Source organism: Panthera uncia, chromosome C2 (assembly GCF_023721935.1).
Source record: "Panthera uncia isolate 11264 chromosome C2, Puncia_PCG_1.0, whole genome shotgun sequence".
NCBI lineage: Eukaryota > Metazoa > Chordata > Mammalia > Carnivora > Felidae > Panthera > Panthera uncia.
The window spans coordinates 95,856,732-95,877,687 of NC_064810.1; the positions used below are offsets into that span (position 1 = coordinate 95,856,732).

Consider the following 20,956-nt stretch of genomic DNA (forward strand, 5'->3'; position numbering starts at 1 on the left):
ATTCCTATTGGAAGACGCTTTCTCCTGGGCAGTATGAGGACGCCCAGAAGAGGCACCCACGCTTACCTCCCACACACCTGCAACCCCTGGTGGGATGCTGGAGCTGATGCTCGGAGGACTGCGCTCCGCTCCGCTCGTGTTCCTGCTCTCGTCTCTCCCGGGAAACTACAGTCCAGACTGCGCCTCAGGCTGCTACAGTGAACTAAGCCCCGCCTCCCCCTCCTCTAGTTGGTGAATTCGGCAGCTGTTGCTCCTCCCACTGCTGTTCCTGCTGCTGCCCCGGCTGGTGGCGGCGGGAAGCTGCTGCCCTAGTACCTTCCCGCTCCCTGCACTTCTGCAGCTGTTCTGCCCCTTCCCTTTCCCTGGGGACCCTTCTCTCCTCAGTCAGTGGCCTCACACCTGGAGCTGCCTCCCTGGCCCGGAAGCCTCCTCGAGGAGCCCAGGCTCACTCTACTCCTCCGCGACCCGCAGGTCTGGCCGCCTGGTGTCTTTGGGGCTCTACCGCTTTCGGGGAAGCTGCCCCTCCGGCCTGAGCGCATCCCCACAGAGCCCCCTCCCTCTCTGCCGGCGATTCCCGCGTTGCTTCCTCTCCCCCCGATGCAGCGCCCACAGCTCAGCCACCCCTCGTTCCCCACCTCAATCTCTCTCCCCAACCCCCTTCCTTCCTCTGCTCCGCTAGCCCGCCCCCACAATGGGTGAGTCGCTGGCAGGGCCGACCCAGCACCCTGATTGGCGCAGGTGAGCGCTGACCCCTCCCTTCCCCCCGCTTTTCAAGCACCCTCTCTATCCGTCTCACCTCCTCCCGCAAAAGCAGGGAACTGTCCTTTTATTGGGTAGAAGTGTCCCCACCCATCGCCTTAGGCTCTACCGCACGGCCTGCCGGGAGTTGTAGTCTTGCTTGTGCAGGAATTGCAATCGACGCCGGCGAGTGGGACTACGAGTCCCCATAGGCCCCTGCGCGACTCCGGCTGGGCAGGATTCCGGACAACGCCTGGTTCCTCTCGGGTCCTTCCGGCGTCGCCGGAGTGAATTGATCCGGGAGTTGAAGAGGGCTCCAAAGGTGGGAAGTGAAGTCAGTGCCTCAGTTGCCGGTAAGGTGTGGCTGTTCTTTCCCAGTCTCTGTAGCCCCGAGCGGAGCAGAAGAGGTCTGGGGTCACACAGGGGCCGTGGCTGAGGCACTTGGGCTTGGTTCTGGCAGGCGGAGCGGACGGGGCTGGGAACGGGGCCCTATGGGCGTAAGCGAGGTTACCCTACGCGAGTGGCGTAAAGCGGGTTTGTAAATGCTGCCTGCCCTGCTCGGGCCTTGAACGCCTCCAGGAAGTCTCCTCTAGGTGGGGGCGGGAGGGGAAGGGCGAGGTTGGCCTTTGGTGCCCCCGGAGAAGGGAGAAGGCGGATGTGTCTGGGGTGGGGTCCTCTGAAGGTGTGGCTTGGGGCGGGGAGATGTGGCTGCTGTTTTCCCCCTGCTTTAGAAGTAGGATAGGGAAGGAGTGGAGGAGGGAAGGGGCGCTTGGGAGTCTGCTCTTGAGGTGACTCAGGTTATGCCCTTTGAAAGAAGAGAACTGTAGAAGGAAGAGTCAAATGTTGACAGAGACCTACGGATTCAGTTCTAGTTTCATGATGTGGCCCCTCTAAGGAGGCAGTTTTGCCTCTGAGCAGAAAACCTTAACCCTCCTAGATATAAGTCCCAAGGTATCTTTACACCCGTTCTGTTTTCAAAGATACCGTTTCAAAGATGCAAATGAGAAACTGAAGGGATAAATGACGTGCCCAAGGTCACACACGTAGGGACAGATCTGATCTAATCCAGTTGTAATCCCGCTTCTGAATAGAGCTGCCGCACCAGAAAGAAAAGGGGTAGAGAGGTTGGTGGTCTTTTGAAGTGAGTGGGGGAAAATCGCAAAGTAATGCATTTTGTGCATTTTTAAGAAGCCCTTTGTGAAGTGAAGAGTTTTTTGAGTTAGAGAAATTCCTCAATAAAAGAAGGACACATTCTAACTTTTTGGAAAAATAATGTTGAGTTTCAACTTACTTATTAGAAGTATATTAAGTGATGAACTGTACCGCCATTTTATTTTTTTAATGTTTACTTATTTTTAAGAGAGAGAGAGAGCGAGTGGGGGAGGTGCAGAGAGAGGGGGACAGAATCCCAAGCAAGCTCTGAGCTGTGAACACAGAGCCCAACTGGAGGCTTGAACCTACGAACCCTGAGATCATGACCTAAGCTGAAACCAAGAGTCTGTCACTTAACCCACTGAGCCACCCAGGTGCCCCTGTACCACCATTTTAAACAGATAATGAGATAGGAGAATGTCGAAAAAATATATCCCATCCTTATAGTTACAAGGCATTCCTTTCCCTTCCTACTGTAGGACTGTTTTTACTCTCATTTTGTAAAACTGACAACAGTAGCGTAGGAATTCTTTCAAAAAACTTATTTTACACTTTTTTTCAAATAATAACAGCAACAAGAGAGTATAGTGTGCACATTATTAGAAAAGAATATACGTTGCATTTTTTGGAAGTAACATCACATTTTTGTTGATCTCTACTTTCCCCTTGATTTTCTTGACCCTGGTGTGGGTATGTGCACGTGCATGTGTGTAAAAACGTCAGGCACTTACTTATTTTATTTTTCTTAGCATTACTTACGACTTTTAATTCATTCTATTTTATGTTAAAGAATGGGAAAATCGGACGTTTACATTTTGTATTAAGCAGAAAGCAGTCTGCTTGTAACAGTCTTCTCCTTTATAATTGTTAGTGTGACCATGTATGAATGTTCTTATTGGATAGTTCCTTAATAGACTTTTAGGTGTATGTTTTTTGACATCAGAATTTCTTTGTGATAAGTTTATATACAATACTTAGGTATCTAGCTAATAGTTAATCATGGTTTACTACTGTATATGTTAACCATTGAAACTGCTGATTTTTTAATGTACTCTGAAAATATTATCAACAGTGTTTGACTTTTGAATGCAGAAACATTTTATAGGATTAGAGATATATTGTTCCCCGTATGACTGAAGTTAAGATGGTCTAGAAGTTAACATAACGTTTAAAATAAAGTGGAGGTTTGATACTATAGAATGAAGTTGGAATTCTAGGAATAACGTAGCACCATGAGTAATGCAGGACACAAGGAAAGGAAGATCAACTAAACAAGTAGAAAATTTATGTGGGGATAACTATGCTATATTGGAAGGATATGGTAGTTTACATAGACTGTAAACTGAACATGAGTTAGTGATAGTAAAGCAAGAGTGTTAATATGTTTTCTAGATGGCAGTGTAGATGTTTGTTTTTTTGTTGGGGAAGTGTAAAGTGAGTTCTCTAACTTTTGGCATGCAGCTATGAAGTTGTGGAATGAGCTTTTGACCCAAAAGTCAGAAAAATTTGGAAATAAGTAAAATTAATTTAATGCACTTGTTCAGTATGTGTTAATTTTTCTCCTTGTTTCAGTTCTGTCATTACTCGTCATCTCTGACGTCCATTACAGTTTCGATATTTCATCTATATTGCAGTGATGGAATAATGTTTTTATTGCATTTATCCTCTTTCAGTCACATGCTAAAATATTGTGGTCCTTTTGGATCTCTGCACATTGAAGTAGTTAGGGTTCACAGAGTTATGCGTTCACTTACGTTTTTATCGTAGTTTGTAGTTCACCAGTGTCCACATTTGTTCTTATTTTTGTTTTCAGGAGCCTTGGTGTCAGCTTTTGGACATCATCTCTTACAGGACTTAGGATGTCTCCATATGCATCTATTTTTAAGTATAGAAAGTCATGAGAACAGGACTCTGTATTATTCTATCCCCAGTAGGTAAAATAATTAAGTACCTGTTTATACAGAGAATGAAGAGTTTCAGATTGGTTAAGTGTAAGGTCATTTAACTAGTGACTGGTGGGACTAAGGCATAATCCAGGTCTTCTGATTGTAGACCTTTATATTATAGAATAAAGACTCAGTGCCTGAAATTATTTATTTTATTTAATAAAAATTTTTTTATATAATTTATTTATATAATAATATATATTTATTTAATAAAAAATTTTTAATAAAAAATTTATTTATTTTACGTGATAAAGGGACTTAAAATTACTTAAATATTCAAATACCCTTATTCTCTTACTCTGTTTAATGCTGTAGTTTATCCTTTGCCTCCTTCCTAGCTCTCCATCTTTGTACCCAGCCTTTCTTACTTATTGCACCTTTCAGTTTTTACATATGTAAGTTCTTTCCTGACGTGGGAGCCTTTATACGTGTACCATCTCCCTGCTGGACTGCTCTTCCTCCCCTTCCCAGATCTGGCCAACTCCTAGTTAATTTGCAGATTTCAGTTTAAATGTCATTCCTCTGGGGAACCTTTCCCAACCTTCTTTGACTCCTCCTTCCTAAAATTAGAACTTAACTATAGTAAGTTCCCACTGTATCTTCATCATACTCCATACTTCCCCTTTGTAGCATCATCACAGTAGGAACTCCATCATTTCTGTAATTCATGTGATACATGTCTGTCTCCCTCATTAGACTATAAGCTACCTGGGTAGGGTCCTGTCATTTGTCACGTGCCTTACCTCACTACTTACACAGTATCTGGCACAAAGTAAGTTTTCAGTAAATACTCACTGAATGAATGCATAAATGATTGAATGAATGAGTACATCCATGGACAGTGCCTCCAGCACTCTGCTGGGGACAAAAATACAGAAATAAGTAAAACAGACTCGCTTTCTACCTTTAGATGGAAGGACTTATGACAGAAGTTTTATAATACAAATTGTAGAAAGGGGCACCTGGATGGCTCAGTCAGTTAAGTGTCTGACTTCTGCTCAGGTCATGTCTTCCGGTTCGGTTCATGAGTTTGAGCTGAGCCCCGCGTCAGGCTCTGTGCTCACAGCTCAGAACCTGGAGCCTGCTTCAGATTCTGTGACTCCCTCTCTTTCTGCCCCACCCCCACTCGTGCTCTGTGTCTTTCTCTCTCAAAAATAAACATTAAAAAAATAAATTGTAGAAAGATGTTTGGTTTTTTTTTGGAGATCTCTAAAATCAGAATAGATCGTTTTCTATAGCAAAATGACAAAGGAGTCATATTCTGTTACAGCAAACTTTCTGTACAACAGAGCATTTTGGAGACCTTATCACTGTCCTGCTTTTTGCAGGCAACATTCATTATAACAAAATACAGATGTGGAGGAAACTAACTGACTTTTTTTAATGGATTCTACGCTTCCCTAATGTGATCTCATTTTGTCCTCAGCAGAATCCATGCTGCTTTTTCCTTTGTTGTTTCATTTTGTTTTTTAACCATGGCATTTTCTTTTGAATTTTACTTTTAATATCACCTGCTTTAGACATGGTGACTTTGTAAAACTGAGTAGTGCTTGTTTCAAAAAAGTTAATATATTTTGGGCTTCTTGAAAATTTTCATATTTCACTGGGTCTTAAGGTAATACCTTATTTACTTTAAACCTATATACTTATGAAAGTAAAAAGATCATTATTTTAAAAACATGCAAACTAAATTTCAGGGATAAATTTGTGTTAGGTTTTAGTCGTGAAAACAAATTTCCTAATCCTTTCAATACTATAATAATCTCAGAATAAATTCAACAGCTCTGAGTTGCTGTAACCTTATATGCTTTTATGAATTTGCCAATTCCCTGTCCCACAAGATATTGTCAAAAAATGATTGCTGGTATTTGGCTTTAAAATTTGATGATGCTCTCAGTTTTTATTAATAAATATGTCTTTGATAAGTCCTGAACTGACTTTTTTAAAAAGTCAGTTTTTATGTTATTTGAATCTTGGATTTAAAAACAATCATAATGGGGCGCCTGAGTGGCTCAGTCAGTTAAGCGTCCGACTTCGGCTCAGGTCATGATCTCATGGTTTGGGAGTTTGAGCCCCACGTCAGGCTCTGGGCTGACAGCTCAGAGCCTGGAGCCCACTTCAGATTCTGTGTTTCCCTCTGTCTGCCCCTCCACTGCTTGCACTCTGCCTTTTGCATTGTCTCAAAAATAAATAACATTAAAAAAAATTTTTTTTAAATCATATTTACCTAGCATAACCAATATGTGGAGGATAAATCTGAAGTACTGCTTCTTACATGTTTTTAGATTGTTAAGGTCATGATAATAGGTAATGTTATGAAGAATATTAAGCTAGGGGTACTTGGGTGACTCAGCTGGTTAAGCATTCACCTCTTGGTTCTGGCTTATTTTGGTGAGTTCAGGTGCCATGTCGGGCTCTGCACTGGCAGCATAGATAGAGCCTGCTTGGGATTCTCTCTCCCTCTCTCTGCCCTTCTCCCACTCCTATTGTCTCTGTTTCTCTCAAAATAAATAAACAGACTTAAAAAATTTTAAAAACAAAGAATATTAAGCTAATTTCACAGTAAATAAGCTGTAAACGGGATTTAGAAGTTAAAGAGTGCAATTGTTAGTGTATATGACTGCATTTGAAATGTTAATAGAAAGTTACAGTCTTAGGTACTGAATTTTTAGGGCACATCACAGTGTAACCAATGAAAGCACTTTTATTGCAGCAAGTAGAAATAATTTATTTGCAGAAAGGTAAACAATGTAGTTGATGGTCCATTTTTTTTTTTTTATGGAAAGATGGAAAAATTTAGTTTTATAATTTTAGCTACAAAATGAATTTCATCTTCAATGTAATATAGCATTACAATCTTACAAGATCATTCATATTTTTGGTTTGAGTAACTTTACTACCCAAAGAGCAAGTTGAATCTATTCAGTCTCAATCTCATTCTTTACTATAGTTGTTTAGAATCAAGTGTTACTATTTAAAAGGAAAAAGGGTGATTTTATCAGCAAGCTTATGAATTATTGGGGAACAACAGTAGAACATATTAAATGGTAGTCACTATTGTTTGCTGAGGCCAGTGCCTTGGAAATAAGTTTACCAGAAGTAAGTATGGATTACATAATAATACTTTGGTTCATTCATTTATCAAATATTTATTGAGTATATATTACATGTGAAATTGCTCTAAGTGTTTAGAATAAGCTGGAATATAATCTGATAGCAGCATTCATTGAGCAGTAACTCAGTGCCAGGCATCAGACTAAGCATTTCACATGATACCATATAATCCTTGCAACAGTAGAAGTAGATGCACTATTATCCCCAATATAAATGGGAAAACTAAAGTACAGAGAGGTTAAGCAACTTGCCCAAGGTTATATATAATCAGTAACTGCTTAGAATTAGGATTTGAATCCAAGCTGCCTCACTCAAGAGACCATATTTTAAATCATTGCCATAAAAATTATGTCAATGATTGAGCTCTATTGGAAGGCAGTTAGATTTAGAGTTGCAGTTACAGAGAACTTTTATATTAGATGGTAAGGTCAGTATGGCAGGCAAAAATTACTTATATTCAAACTTACTCTAAAAAAAATCTCTTAGGGAGTTACACCTTGAAGACTAACATAACTTTAACCCAGCCAGTTTTCTTTAGCCATGGAATAGATTTACTTTTTCCTTTGAGTAGTAGGTGAAGTATTTGACTTGTTATTCAGAGCCATGTTGGAAAAGTAGTATGTATAATATGGGCATCACAGTGTGGTGAGCTACTCGTTGTGAGAGGTACTGCAGCTGGGAGTCTGGCAGGGGGAATAGCAGATCCATGTCTTTTCTGTCTTTCATTCTGGGGCTTATGTGTATGGAATGGAATTATGAACATCTATGTATTTCAATAGTTGTTTTTCTCTGTTTTCTTCAAAAAATGTTAAGCATGCACGTGGTGTTGAACTTGCTCGGTGAGTATGTGTATAACATGAGGCAGGTATACTCACGGAGGTATGCAGAGCGGCAGCTCTACATGGCGTATTTCTTTATTGTTCCTCTTCCCTGCCAGACACCACCCTCAAGGGCACAGACTTTTTCTGACTTCATCACCACATCTCCAACTAGCGTTTGCTGACTTAGCCTGACTATGCCAAAGTACTGTACTAGCTGCTAGGAGATAGAGAAAGTAACAAATCTTCTCTTTAGGGGAAAGGGATGGAAAAACTGTTACGTGGGCATTTAGCCTTTCTAATATATATATTTTTTCTAATTTTTCCTTTTTATCTTTCACCCTTTCTTACCCCTTTTCTTATGTACTTTTTGCATGCATCAATTCGTTTGGTAATTTTGGGCCAGAGCTGATACAAAGGAGAAACAATTACACCTTCTCTAACTTAGCCATGTGGTCCCTGGTACTGAAACATGCCTTACTACCTTATTCAACCACCCTGTGTTCAGGATGAACCGGAACTCCAGTGGAGATGGGAGTTAAGGAATGACCAAACCCTAAGATGTCACACCCCTGCTGCCTCCTTAGACTTATATAAGGTTGCTACAACAAAAAACACTTGGGAGTGATAAATGAGTCAGACCTGACCTCTAGGCTGCAACTGCTCCCTATACTAGTTCATAGTGTTGCAAGGTTTAATTAATTTAATTCCAAAGCACTTTGAATTTTGCTGTGATCTTTTTGTTCAGAAATATATATGCTTTCTGGATGTCTTTATCCATAATAAAATTGGCATTTTGGCAGTGTTGTCAAAACACCAGATTTCTGAGGTCCTACCTTAATTTTGGTGTCCCTCCTTAAAAAATTAATTAGTTTGGCAAAGGAAGGGTACAAGAGGAAGTATGTATACAAGCAGATACCTTCGTTTCTTTTTGTGACTCCTAGCATTTGTATTGGAGATCAGTTAGGAGCTAAAAGTGAAGTTAACTGTTATAAGATAGAACCTTGTCTTTATTAGCTCCTAGTTTTAAGCACATGACCTACTCAGTCTGTTATCTGCAGCTAACAATTTTATCAACATGTGAGTGCCTTGTGGCAATGTTTTGGTGGAAAGAAATTTGGTAAGGTAAGGTAAAGAAAATACACAATGTATTTGGTAGAGGCCCATAGGCAATTAAGAGTCTGTAAGGTAAATCTTAGATAACTAAGATTATAAGTGATACAGAGCAGATAGGCCTAGCCCCTGTGGTACAGACTCCTTAAATTATACCTTCAAGCATAGAGAACATAGGAACAGTATGAGCATTTGAGTTTAGTTGAATTTCTAAGGTATTTTAAATGCATATTGTAGAAATTAAAATAGGAGATCACAAATACTGATAAAAAGGAAAATAGAAAGGTGTCCCTCAGACACTTGATGGCTACTCTGGGATTATGTGATTCATGAGCCACTAGATTAAGAGCTTTATAAGCAAAAGATGAACATATTCAAGGGGACAACTTTGTTTCTTGCCCTACAACAAATGTTTCATTTATATTCAGACCAGGATTTAACGGAAACTTAGGCATTGGGATAGGAAAAAGATTGAGGATTGTCACAACTAAAGAGATGTGTATTTTTCCCCCTAAATTAGTTTTGTAGAAATATCTTAGAAGCCAATTGTTGCTACTTGTATTGTTGTTCCCATTTCCCATTAGGTAACTCAAAGGTAACTAGCCCTTTGATTTTGTTGTCAGCTATTCATTATCCCATATAGGTTATACCCTTTTATGAATTATCCTGAAGTCTTTGACTGCATCTTAATTTTACTCCATTACCCAGTCTGCTTCTGGGCCACAGTTTTCTTTTATTAAGTTGATCTATTTACATTAAGAGAATGAAAAGTAATTTTAATGTAGGCTTGACAAGTAATGTTAAAATTTATTTATTGACCAAATTCTCTTAAGTGTTCTAATACTGTAACTTGCTTTGGATGACGTGTAACCTTTTTTTCTGGTGGCCCAAGTAATTTATTTATGTCTCCATTTTGGCAAATGAGGGAGAAAAAGTTTTAAAAATATGCTATGTAAAGTGGGCTGTATAACATTGTGATATCAATATGAGGTTGTCATTGTGTGTGATATGCAGGTGTGGACTAGGCTGAGGTAAATGAGGGGCCTAGGGTACAAAATTTGAGGCACTTACTCTGTCATGCAAGTCAGAAGTAAATTGTGTGCTCTTAGGTGTGAGTTTGCCTCACCTTAGTTCCAATCCACAGGACATGTCAGGTGCGTGAATTTTATCTAAGATACCAATCACAATATGAATTGAATGCATATTGTGTGTCAGCTACTGTATTAAATGCTTAATATGCATTTAGTACTCTTAATAACCAGGAAGCTGAGTACTTCAGTCAGTATTTTCATTAATTTCTCACTGAATATAGAGAGATTAGTAAACAATAACACTCAGATCTTTGTTTTGAATTTGAGAGCTTTACCTACTGCTCTGTACTGTCCATCTGTGTGTAGAAATACTTAATTCTTGTCCATATAGATTTCTATATTAAACAATACTTCCCACACAAAAGAGACGATACTCTCCAAAATCTACATTCACTGACACGAAACGGTTTAACTTGTAAGGTGAGCGAGTCAGAAGTCTCAGCAGCACCAAATTGAAGATCTCAAACTTCTGCTGCTTTGTACCACTTGGAGCGACTTTGAATCAGAGCCCCATTCCTCCTGGCTTCAGTCTTCACTCAGCGTGGAGTCTGGGGGTCTTGGCTGTAAGCAGATTGACCCATGGATGACATATGGAGCAGGGCAGGTTAGTCTAGAAGTAGTTCATTTGGCAGACTAACATAACCTGTATGATAAGCTGGAGTAGCTCAGTAGCATATTTGTTTAAAATGTCTGTCACTGTTTTGTTTCTTAATGTTAATTTCTAAGGGCATTTCTTTCTAAGGTTGTAAAATATAAAAATTGGACTAGATAATATATAATGGCTGGTATAGCTTTAAAATTTGAGGGTCTTAATATTTAAGTTTCTTAAATGCATAAGCATATGACAAGAGTAAGAGTAAATTTACTGATGAGAGATTGAGAACTGAATTATGGGAAAATGTGGGCTTAGAAAGGCTTTTGCCAACACCTAACCCTTACTTCTGGGACCATTCCCCTTTGTTCTTCATAATGCCTTGTTTACCGTGCTTGTGTCCTGATAGTCTAGAGCAGTGGTGTTCCAACTGTGGAGAGTTGTTAAAGAGCTCCTCTGAGAGGGAGAGGCTGAGGGGTAGGAAGCTAGTTACTTCATATGTTTATTGGATGAATGAACAGTTTAGTGTGTTTTACCTCTCTTGATAAAATATTTGAAAAACAAATAACAGTTCTGCTGTTTTAAAGAGGCTTAGAATTACTTATCCTTCACTATTTATCTGGCTTTCAGGAGTCCTTGATTCTCCTGGCTAGATGATTGTGCAGGAGACCTGATTTCTAGAAAGAGATCTGTTATTTCATCCGAGATAAAAATGTAATAGTAATAGCTAATATTGAATAATTGCTATGTGCCATGCACTGTTCTAAACACTGTATCTAATAACTTGTTGAATCTTCACATCAGCCTTAACAGAGGGAGACTGTTATATTATTCCCCTATCATAGATGAGAAAACTGTAGCTCAGACTAGTTAGATAACTTGCCCCAGGTCACTCCATCTAGTAAGTGGTAGATCCAGGAATGAATCTAAGCAAGTCTGGTTCTAGAGTCACTAAGCTTATTACCCACCTCTCTAATGACAGTGCTATTAATGTTACCTAAGTATAATGGAAACAGTCCTAATCCTGTTTTCCTTTAGGTAGCATTGTGGATTTTGAAGTGTTTCTTAGAACCCCAATCCTCTATAGAAAAATAAATTGTAAGCTTTAAGGGACTAATTTTTAAGTATATGTTTAGAACCAAGTCTGCTTATTAGTTACGGAACACCTCTGTATGACAGACATAGAAGAATTAACAAAGAATGATAAAGGTAATAGAGTTAGATTTAGAGCACTTTTACATTTTGCATTTTTCCTTCATGGGTCATTGTATTCTAATTTGCCAGTGTTACCTGTTTTCAGAGACATCTTAGCTTTCAGATGATGTTTTAGTTGGAACCTCTCTTCTCAATTAATAGCTCATCAAATGCTTGTTTGGTCAGTCATGTTTGCAGAGATATGAACACTTACCTTTTTGATCTTATTTTTAAGAAAACTGTAGCTGGAGTCCTTCAACTAGATAGTGGTATCAACTAGATACCTGGAAATTGTGTTATGATAGAGAGGGTGCCTTTAAAAATTTGATTGAAGTGATAATTCATTGTGGAATGCGTACTTTCTTTGAATAGTTATTTAAAAGTGCAAAAATATAATATTTAGTAAATTACAGGTATTTATTATAGAGACTTTATGGTTTGATTTAGAAATTACTTCATCTTTTATTCTAACTATATCCCTTTCAAGTGTGCAGCTCAGCTTTTTTTTTTAATTTTTTAATGTTCATTTATTTTTGAGAGAGAGACAGACAGACCATGAGTGGGGGAGGGGCAGAGAGCGAGGGAGACACAGAATCCGAAGTAGACTCCAGGCTCTGAGCTGTCAGCACAGAGTCCCACGCGGGGCTTGAACTCACAAACCGCGAGAATATGACCTGAGCCCAAGTTGGACACTTAACCGACTAAGCCACCCAGGCGCCCCACGGCTCAGCTTTTTAAAGAAACTAAAGCATGGAGAGGTAAAGTGACTTGCTCAGAGCTAAGATGGTTTATGATGATAGTACCGGAATTGGAGCCCTTGTTTTCAGATCTTAATACCTAATGGTCTTTTTTTCCATAGCTCTGAACAAATTCTCCATTGATATTTTGAAGATGTCCAGAAAAAATATTGATATATGTAAACAAATATGGTGGCAAAGTGTCATATGTTACCCTTACCATTAACAAGAGATTGTTTGGGGGCTTTAGGGTGGGTCAGGTGTACGACTTGAGTCCTAAGCATACGACTCTTAATTTCAACTCAGGTCATGATCTCACGGTGGTTCATGAGATTGAGCCCCACATCAGGCTCTGCACTAGTAGTGCACTATCCACACAGAGCCTGCTTGGGATTCTCTCTCTGCCTCTCCCCCTGCGTGTGTGTGCGCGCGCGTACGTGTGCATTCTCACTCTCTCTCTCAAAGTAAACACTAAAAACCAAACCAAAACAAAAGAGATTGTTTCTAGATGTCCCTAACTGCAAAATTCAGCAAAAACTGAACTGATCGTAGTACACGTTCAGGGAGGTTGAGTTCCACATAACCTTACTAAAAAAGCAAACTATATATGGAAGAGAGTGAATCCTAGACAATATAATTTGCAAAGGAAGGAGAGAGATGTAGCTTTATCTTGAAGGCTTCAAGGTTATTTTGATCTAAGTAGGATCTTCTACTTAACCCTATTCCTCTGCCTCCCCTTTTCCTAGCTTTCTTCTCTAAACCTTTAGTCTCTTATTTAAAAGTGGTTACATTTTGAGATGAGAAGGCCCTAAACGATAGGTTGCGATATCAAAGACTCACCTTTTCAGCTGTGCAAAATGGCCAGACTGAGCTACACAGCCTTAAAATAAGTCGAGTTTCTCCAGGAGCCTGATGGATATGATTCATGATGCCAGGTGCTTAAGAGAAAGCAAAGAATTGTCAGGTATTTGAAACCTTGAATCAACCAGCTATTGGGGAGGATCTCTTTACTAGAATTTGTAAATAGTTTTTATGACCTGATAAAAAAAAATTTAGTTTCCTGGAGGGTATTATGTTGTGAAATTAGGCAGAGAAAGACAAAAATCATATGACTTCACTCATATGAGGACTTTAAGAGACAAAACAGATGAACATAAGAGAAGGGAAACAAAAATAATATACAAACAGGGAGGGGGACAAAACAGAAGAGACTCATAAATATGGAGAACAAACTGAGGGTTATGGGAGGGGTTGTGGGAGGGGGCGATGGGCTAAATGGGGCACTAAGGAAATCTCCTGAAATCATTGTTGCACTATATGCTAACTAATTTGGATGTAAATTTAAAAAAAAATAAAAAGAATTTTAGCTTCCCATGATATTACCTTTGAACCTCTGGTAGATCGCAGTAATAAAATTTTATTATCACTGAAATTTGGAGTTTCAAAGCATTTAAAATTACGTAGTTTTATCCCCTCTTTGTTTCTGCTGGGAAAACAAACCAGTGATTAAGTGAAACTTACACAAAGTCAGAACCAAAAAGAAGCCCTGTCTCAGGTACTTAGTTTTACCTGTGCCCCTTCCCTGAGTCTCGCCTTGGCAACTAGTTTTTCTGACTCTCTAGGCACTGTTCTTTCCATACCAGTGCTTTTCAGCCTGTCCTGTTCACGAAAATCATCTGGGTTGTCTACTCAAAACACAGCTTCCTGGACCCTTTCTTGGAGATTCTGATTGAGTCATCTTGGGAATGTTTTTAATAAGCACTGAAGTGACTGTGATGGCTTAGGTTGTCCAACATTTAGGAACTGCACCACTTATGCACCCTTGCCCTTAGAGAAAGTTTTGCTTTCTGCTAAAAGCTGATACTTTTTGGATCTTGCTCCTATGTAAAGCAAGGCTAATCTATGTTGGAAATTCTTGCACTTTGAGAATTTTGTGAACTATTAAGTTATATGCCAATTAAGTCCTATGGTCTAAAATACATCCTCTCACCCTTAATAAAAATGAGACATTAGAATTTATAATCTGCAACTGTTTTGTTTCTCTAGTTTGATTTGGTTTTCATGTAAATTTCTTTTGGAATTCTGATTTTAGTTGCAATCATCTGATGCTAATATTCTCTTAGCTTACTGTACTAGGAAGAGCTTGGGATAACGAGAAGTAGTGAAAACTGGTAAATGTGACCGGTAAATTAAAATCTTTGTTAATAGAATTAATTAGATTTCTTTGTATGTTTTTGTTTTGGTAGGCTTGATATTTCAAAACTATTAGCAAGGCTGGTTTAACTTATAAATTGACCATCTCTTATTAATTTGTTCATTCAACAAACATTTATTAGTGTCTACTATGTATCTGCTGCACTAACTAAGGTCTGTATTGGTAAAAAGAAATATATTTATAAGTGGTAGCATAAACATGAATCTGCTTCTTGCTAGAATGAATAAATTTCTTTTAGCTAAGTGTTCATGAGGAGATTGGAGACCCAAGCAAAATAAATAAATAAAACTTTCCTCTTTAAGAAAGGAAATGAAAGGAATTGTAAGAATTTAAGACCAGGTGAGGAGACTAAGTTCTGGAATTGCCTATAGAGAAAAACAAGGCAAATAGACCTGCCTACAAATGTTTTTTTGTTTGTTTGTTTTGTTTTGTTTTGTTTTGTTTTGTTTTGTTTTGTTTTAGAGGAGTGCAAGCCAGGGAGAGGGGGCAGAGAGAGGGAGAATCTCAAGCAGGCTCCACACTTCACACAGAGCCAGATGTGGGGCTTGATCCATCCCACGACCCTGGGATCATGACCTGAACCAAAATCAGTTCAGAGTCAGATGCTCAACTGACGGAGTCACCCAGTCACCCCCTGCTCACAAATGTTTTTAAGTGTAGAATTTATTTAGGAGCTTTCTTTTTCTCCCTAAGAACTTTGTATTTCAGTTCCAGGGACTTCGATTTATCCACTCCTTATATTTGTGAGTAAATGACTTTAGCTCTAGAGTTATCTCATGCCCAGATGGATTAAAATGAGACTCTTTCAGGAACTGCTGATTCTGAACCTTGAGATCTATCTGAGTGTATTTCTTTAAATGAACAGACTCCTGTTGGTTCTTTGGGCAGGGCAGGGCAGGGGAGAAATCCTCTAAGACTAATCGTTTTGCAGTGGAATGGACAAGAACCTATTTTTGTTTTCTCCTCACTTTAAACAAATAATGGTCTTAAGTGCAGGGAGATATTTAATACTTATTCATTGTGTGTTAGAGATTAGCAGTGCTATTTTGATCACTCAAGGAAATGAGAAAATATAAATGAATAGGTTGCTTATATTCTATTTGTATTCGTAGCCCCATATCACAGAGGGTGTTTTTGAAGAAGAATTTGCTTAGAAGTATACCTTTTTGGGGCTCCTGGGTGGCTCAGTTAAGTGTCCCACTCTTGATCTCAGCTCAGGTCATAATCTCCTGTTCGTGATTATCAGGCCCCCAGTTGGGCTCGGTGCTGACAGCGTGGAGTCTGCTTAGGATCTCTCTCTTCCTTTCTCTCTCTGCCCCCCGCCTATGCGTTCTTTCTTCCCTCTCTCTCTGAAAATAAATAAATACACTTTTTAAAAAAATATACTTTTGTGTTACTGGTCTTGTAGTTCTGGTTCTTGGTTTTTTTCTTTGTTTTTTTTGTTTTTTGTTGTGTGTGTGTGTGTGTGTGTGTGTGTGTGTGACTAATTCCTTGTGAAACAAAGCTTACTTTGAAATCAAAACTTTTCCCCCAATGCAACACATTCGAAATGGGAAACAAAGTAGTTGTTATGTTGCCACCATACCCACAATAAATTTTTATTTATTGTTAGTTAGCAATTACTACCATGGCAAGTCATTTTTTTGAACTGTGGTTTCTACTGTACTAGATGGTGGATGTGGTGACTTCTTAAGGCCTTTCCAGGTTTGGGATTTGGAGTTATTTATCTTCAGTTAGCTATGCATACATGATCCGCACTCACCTCAGAAACCAGTAGCCACTAGAGAGCTGAAACTTTTAAGGTGCTGCCCAACTACTCAGGGCCTGACCACACCCACTGTGAAAGGAACATCCTTCTCAAAGGGGCAGGGTCTCAGCCCTCAGCCCTTGATCAGCTTAGTACCTTTGCTATTTGGGTAACAGGCTCTTTGTTGATGGGAGTAATTGCAGGTTGTTCATTGAACCTTTTCAAATAAAGAAGCCTGTAGAAGGAATGACAGCATTTTTTAACTTGTACTAAAAATGACAGAACAATTTAATATTTAAGAAACCTAATTGAAATTGTTGATTTTTAATCTCATTTAAACACTGATGAAACCATGAGTGGCCCCAGTTTGTGAATGTGTGCCTCCTCTTTAGCCGCCTCTTTAACTCATAATATTGCTATAATACTTTCTTTGTGATGATAAATAGTAGCTATCTACCGCATAGTTAGTTTTAGAGGTGAGAAACACATACATGTGTTTTCTTAAGTTTGAATCATAAATAATCTCAAGTGAAAATTTCCTGACATGGGATAATACTACTGATGAAACACAGTGGAAAAAAATTCAATACAGCTGTTTACAAAAGGTAAAAAATTAAGTGTTTGAACAGATTTATTGGGGTAGATGGGTGGATGCCAGCAGGAATCCTGAAAGTGACTCTAGCCACTTTTACTGATCACTTCCATCTGCCTTTATATATGCAGGGGTACACATATGTTCAAAAGAGAAAAATACAAAAATGATCCAATTCAGCCTACTTTAATTTTTCACTTCCTTTTTACTGAGATCATTAGACTCAGTCAGCTCCTACAGGTAGTTCCCCCCCCCCCCCCCCCCCCCCAGTATACAAGTGACAGTACTCTTTGTTACTCGTGAGCTCATCAAGAAATCGAATGATTTTGGGGAGTCTGGGTGGCTCAGTCAGTTAAGCGACTGAGTTCGGCTCAGGTCATGGTCTCATGGCTTGTGAGTCCTGAGACAGCTCAGAGCCTAGAGCCTGCTTCAGATTCTGTGTCTCCCTCTCTCTCTGCCCCTCCCCACTTGTGCTCTGGCTTTCTCTCTCAAAGATAAACATTAACATTTTTTTAAGAAATCAAATAATTTTTTTTTAAGTTATTGTCCATGCTCAGGACATTTAAAACTTTTGACCACCTTCTCTTTGAAACACCTTGTTTCTGTGATACTGGTTCTCTCTCCCAATTCTCCCATTGCAATATAGTATCCTGACTTCTCCCTTGTAATACTAATTGTTTGTTTTCTGGCTTTCCTTTCACTGGATAAGCTCCATGAGGTCAGAGACTGTCTTGTCTTGTTCACTGCTCTGTATTTAGTCCCAGGTCTAATACTGTATAGGTAATGAGATAACTCTTCAAGTGTTGGCCCTGTTCTGCTATTTCTCACTTGTTTTTTCATTGATACTGATGCCTTCAATTACTGTCTATACAGTGCATCCACTGTCCATCATTTTCATTTTGACTCCTATCCTTGCATTTCAGCCCCTCTTTTTTTGTTCCAAGTTTAATATGAAATAGTATTCACAATTTATTTTTATAATGTTATTTATTTTGAGAGAGCCTGCCTGAAAGTGGGGGAGGGGCAGGGAGAGACGGAAAGAGAGAGAATCCCAAGCAGGCTCCACACTGTCAGTGCGGAGCCCAACCGCAGGGTTCAAACTCAAGAACTGTGAGATCATGACCTGAGTCAAAATCAAGAGTTGGACGCGTAACTGACTGAGCCACCCAGGTGCCCCCACAATTTACTTCTAAAGTGGAAAAGTAGAATACCAAATTTATGTAGTTAAATAGAAACAACAGGGCCACAGTTGATATTTACCTACTTCCTCTTGTTACTTGCTCAAATCTGGTTGGTCTTTTATATAAATATACTAGATGTTTTAAGTTTTCCCTTCAGTTCGTGTTCCTCCGTTCTGTCTTTAATGGTATGACCGAAGCAGTCTGCTTAAATAAATGATCTCATCAGGTAATGTTTTTCTGTTACCCTATGAGATAAAACTTAGGAATTAGCCTTTTTATTTTTAGTTAGTTATTTGGTTCTGTGAAGTCAGGGAGCAGCTTTTAGCTCAAAAACGAAAAACTTCCTGTGTTTAGAACTACCAGAAATGGGACTAAACTGTTTCAGTAGTGGTTGTGTTCTGCTTCACTTGTAAGGATATGGAAGGATAGATAGTAAGCAGTTCTCAAATTGGACGAGTTATTAGAGCTTTTTGAAGCTATACATACTCCGGGCCTTTGATTTTATTTTTCAAACTGCTTAGGTCTTCCACATTCTGGCCCAGATGAGTTTTTAATGATTAGGGTCACATCCTGATCACTCCCTACTGCATCTTATACACAGTAGGTGCTAAATATACATTTTTCAGTGAATGAATAACTTCTGGGCATTTTCCTGGGTAGATGAGCTGAGGTTCTTTGTTTCCTGCTCAAACTTAGTTCTTTTATGTGAAATTATCAGATCTGGATTGAAAGTATTATGATTAAGTCTTGTGCCCCTGCATGTGTGTTCTCGGTCAAGTCATTTACCATCTCAGAACCTGCTTTTCCATCTGTAAAATTAGAATGGCAGTTGCTGTAAGGTAAGTTAGTTACATTGTGAAGACTAAAAGCATGTGAAAAATGTTTTATAATCTGAAAATGCTTTGTAAATGGTAGAAATTATTCAAAACTGATGGCTTTTAAATATATATTAATATATATTGTTTAAAATATGTCACTAATACTATTCTTTCACTTTACACTTAGGCTCATTTTTTAGCCTAGCAAAGAAAATAAATACAGTTGCTTTCTCTTAAAAACCAATATATTTCCTCAGCTCTTCAAGGCAAAATTTCCCTCTTAGATTGTTAAATTCTTAAAGTTTTTATTTATTTTGAGAGAGACAGAGAATCCCAAGCAGGCTCCGCACTGTCAGCATGGAGCTCAGTGCAGGGCTTGCACTCATGAAACCATGGGATCATGACCGAAACCAAGAGTTGGATGCCCAGCCAACTGAGCTACCCAGGCACCCCAAATTCTCAGTATTTTATTTATTTTTTATTTTTTGAATGTTTACCCATTTTTGAGAGACAGGGACAGAGTGTGAGCAGGGGAGGGGCAGAGAGAGAGGGAGACAGAGAATCTGAAGCAAGCTCCAGGCTCTGAGCTGTCAGCACAAGGCCTGTCTCTGGGCTCAAACTCATAAGCTGTGAGATCAGGACCTGAGCTGAATTCAGATGCTTAACCACCTGAGCCACCCAGGTGCTCCTCAGTATTTTTAATTCCAAGTTATCAGGGTCTGTGGATCTCTGTACTTAAGTTTTTGTGCCAGATTTGGGGACCAAGATATGAAAAGTACCACTAGCAAAATTAAATAAACATTTTCCCCCCAAATAGACCACATTTGATAGAATTTTCCCAGTTTTAAGATTTGTCTTAAATCTCTGGTGCTTGACTGTGTTTAGGTGACAAAATCAATGAACTACTAGCAAAAAAAAAATTTTAATCTAAACACCTTAATTCCTTATTCTTAGTTCGTTAATGTGGTTCTCTATAGTTACAGCTTTATATTACATATAAATGTTATAATTATGTATTTTTGTTGGTACTTCCTTGTGTTAACTTTTTTTATTGTATGTAGTGGAATTAGATGCATGATTATTCCATGGTGCTTCAGAAAGCACTGTCTCAGTTGAAGATGAGTGGGTTCCTGAATCACAGCTTTATGAATTAGTACCTAATAAGGGAAATTTGTTGTAAGAAAGGGCAAATTCTTGAGTCTGAGGAGGAAGAGATGTCTCACAGATCTGGGATACCTTCATAAGTAAGATATATTAACAAATCAGTTGTTCATAAGATAGGGACTGGGAAAGAAAGTTACTGGTGTTTGTATAGTAAACCTGTGTTCATTCTTCCCTTTCAAACAGGTCAGTATATGTTTTGTGCCCTATTTTATCACAAAAAAGAGAAGAAATACTGCAGTGAATGAAGATTCCTCTGCATTTTAGCACTGCCTTTTCTACTGTAGTTGGCTTTTGAATGAGGATGACAATGGAAGAGATGAAGAATGAAGCTGAGACCACTTCCATGGTTTCTATGCCCCTCTATGCAGTCATGTATCCTGTGTTTAATGAGGTGAGTCGGTCAACATTTCCTCATATGGTCTCTGCAATTCTTGATGCCTGCTTCATTTATTCATTTATTCCTTCATGTAACAAGTGCATAAATTAGTTTCATCTATGTGTTAGACATTGTACCAGGACTGGACATAAAATAGAGGGAATGGGGCACCTGGATAGCTCAATTGGTTAAGCATCCGACTTTGGCTCAGGTCATGATCTCACGATCTGTGAGTTCGGGCCCCGCATAGGGCTCTGTGCTGACAGCTCGGAGCCTGGAGCCTGCTTCAGATTCTGTGTCTCCCTCTCTCTCTGCCCCTCCCTTGCTCATGCTCTCTCTCAGAAATAAACGTTAAAAAGAAATTAAAA

The 20,956-nt window shown here is 39.1% G+C and overlaps 2 protein-coding genes across 3 annotated transcripts in view; one reads left to right on the forward strand and one right to left on the reverse strand.

Annotated features, from left to right (window-relative positions):
* Nucleotides 1-763, reverse strand: part of SERPINI1 (serpin family I member 1) — a 72,398-nt gene extending 71,635 nt beyond the window's left edge. The window contains exon 1 of the mRNA XM_049628587.1: nt 67-763. The gene's annotated coding sequence lies outside the window, so the exon portion shown is untranslated. The remainder of the gene's footprint in view (nt 1-66) is intronic.
* A 201-nt stretch (nt 764-964) lies between these two features.
* PDCD10 (programmed cell death 10) overlaps nt 965-20,956 on the forward strand; it is a 49,968-nt gene continuing 29,976 nt past the window's right edge. The window contains exons 1-3 of one of the 2 annotated variants that reach the window (XM_049628589.1): nt 965-1,091; nt 10,393-10,576; nt 20,396-20,603. In XM_049628589.1, coding sequence (XP_049484546.1) covers nt 20,508-20,603 — 96 coding nt within the window. In that variant the 5' untranslated portion in view covers nt 965-1,091; nt 10,393-10,576; nt 20,396-20,507. The remainder of the gene's footprint in view (nt 1,092-10,392; nt 10,577-20,395; nt 20,604-20,956) is intronic. The other variant, XM_049628588.1, reaches the window with a different exon arrangement.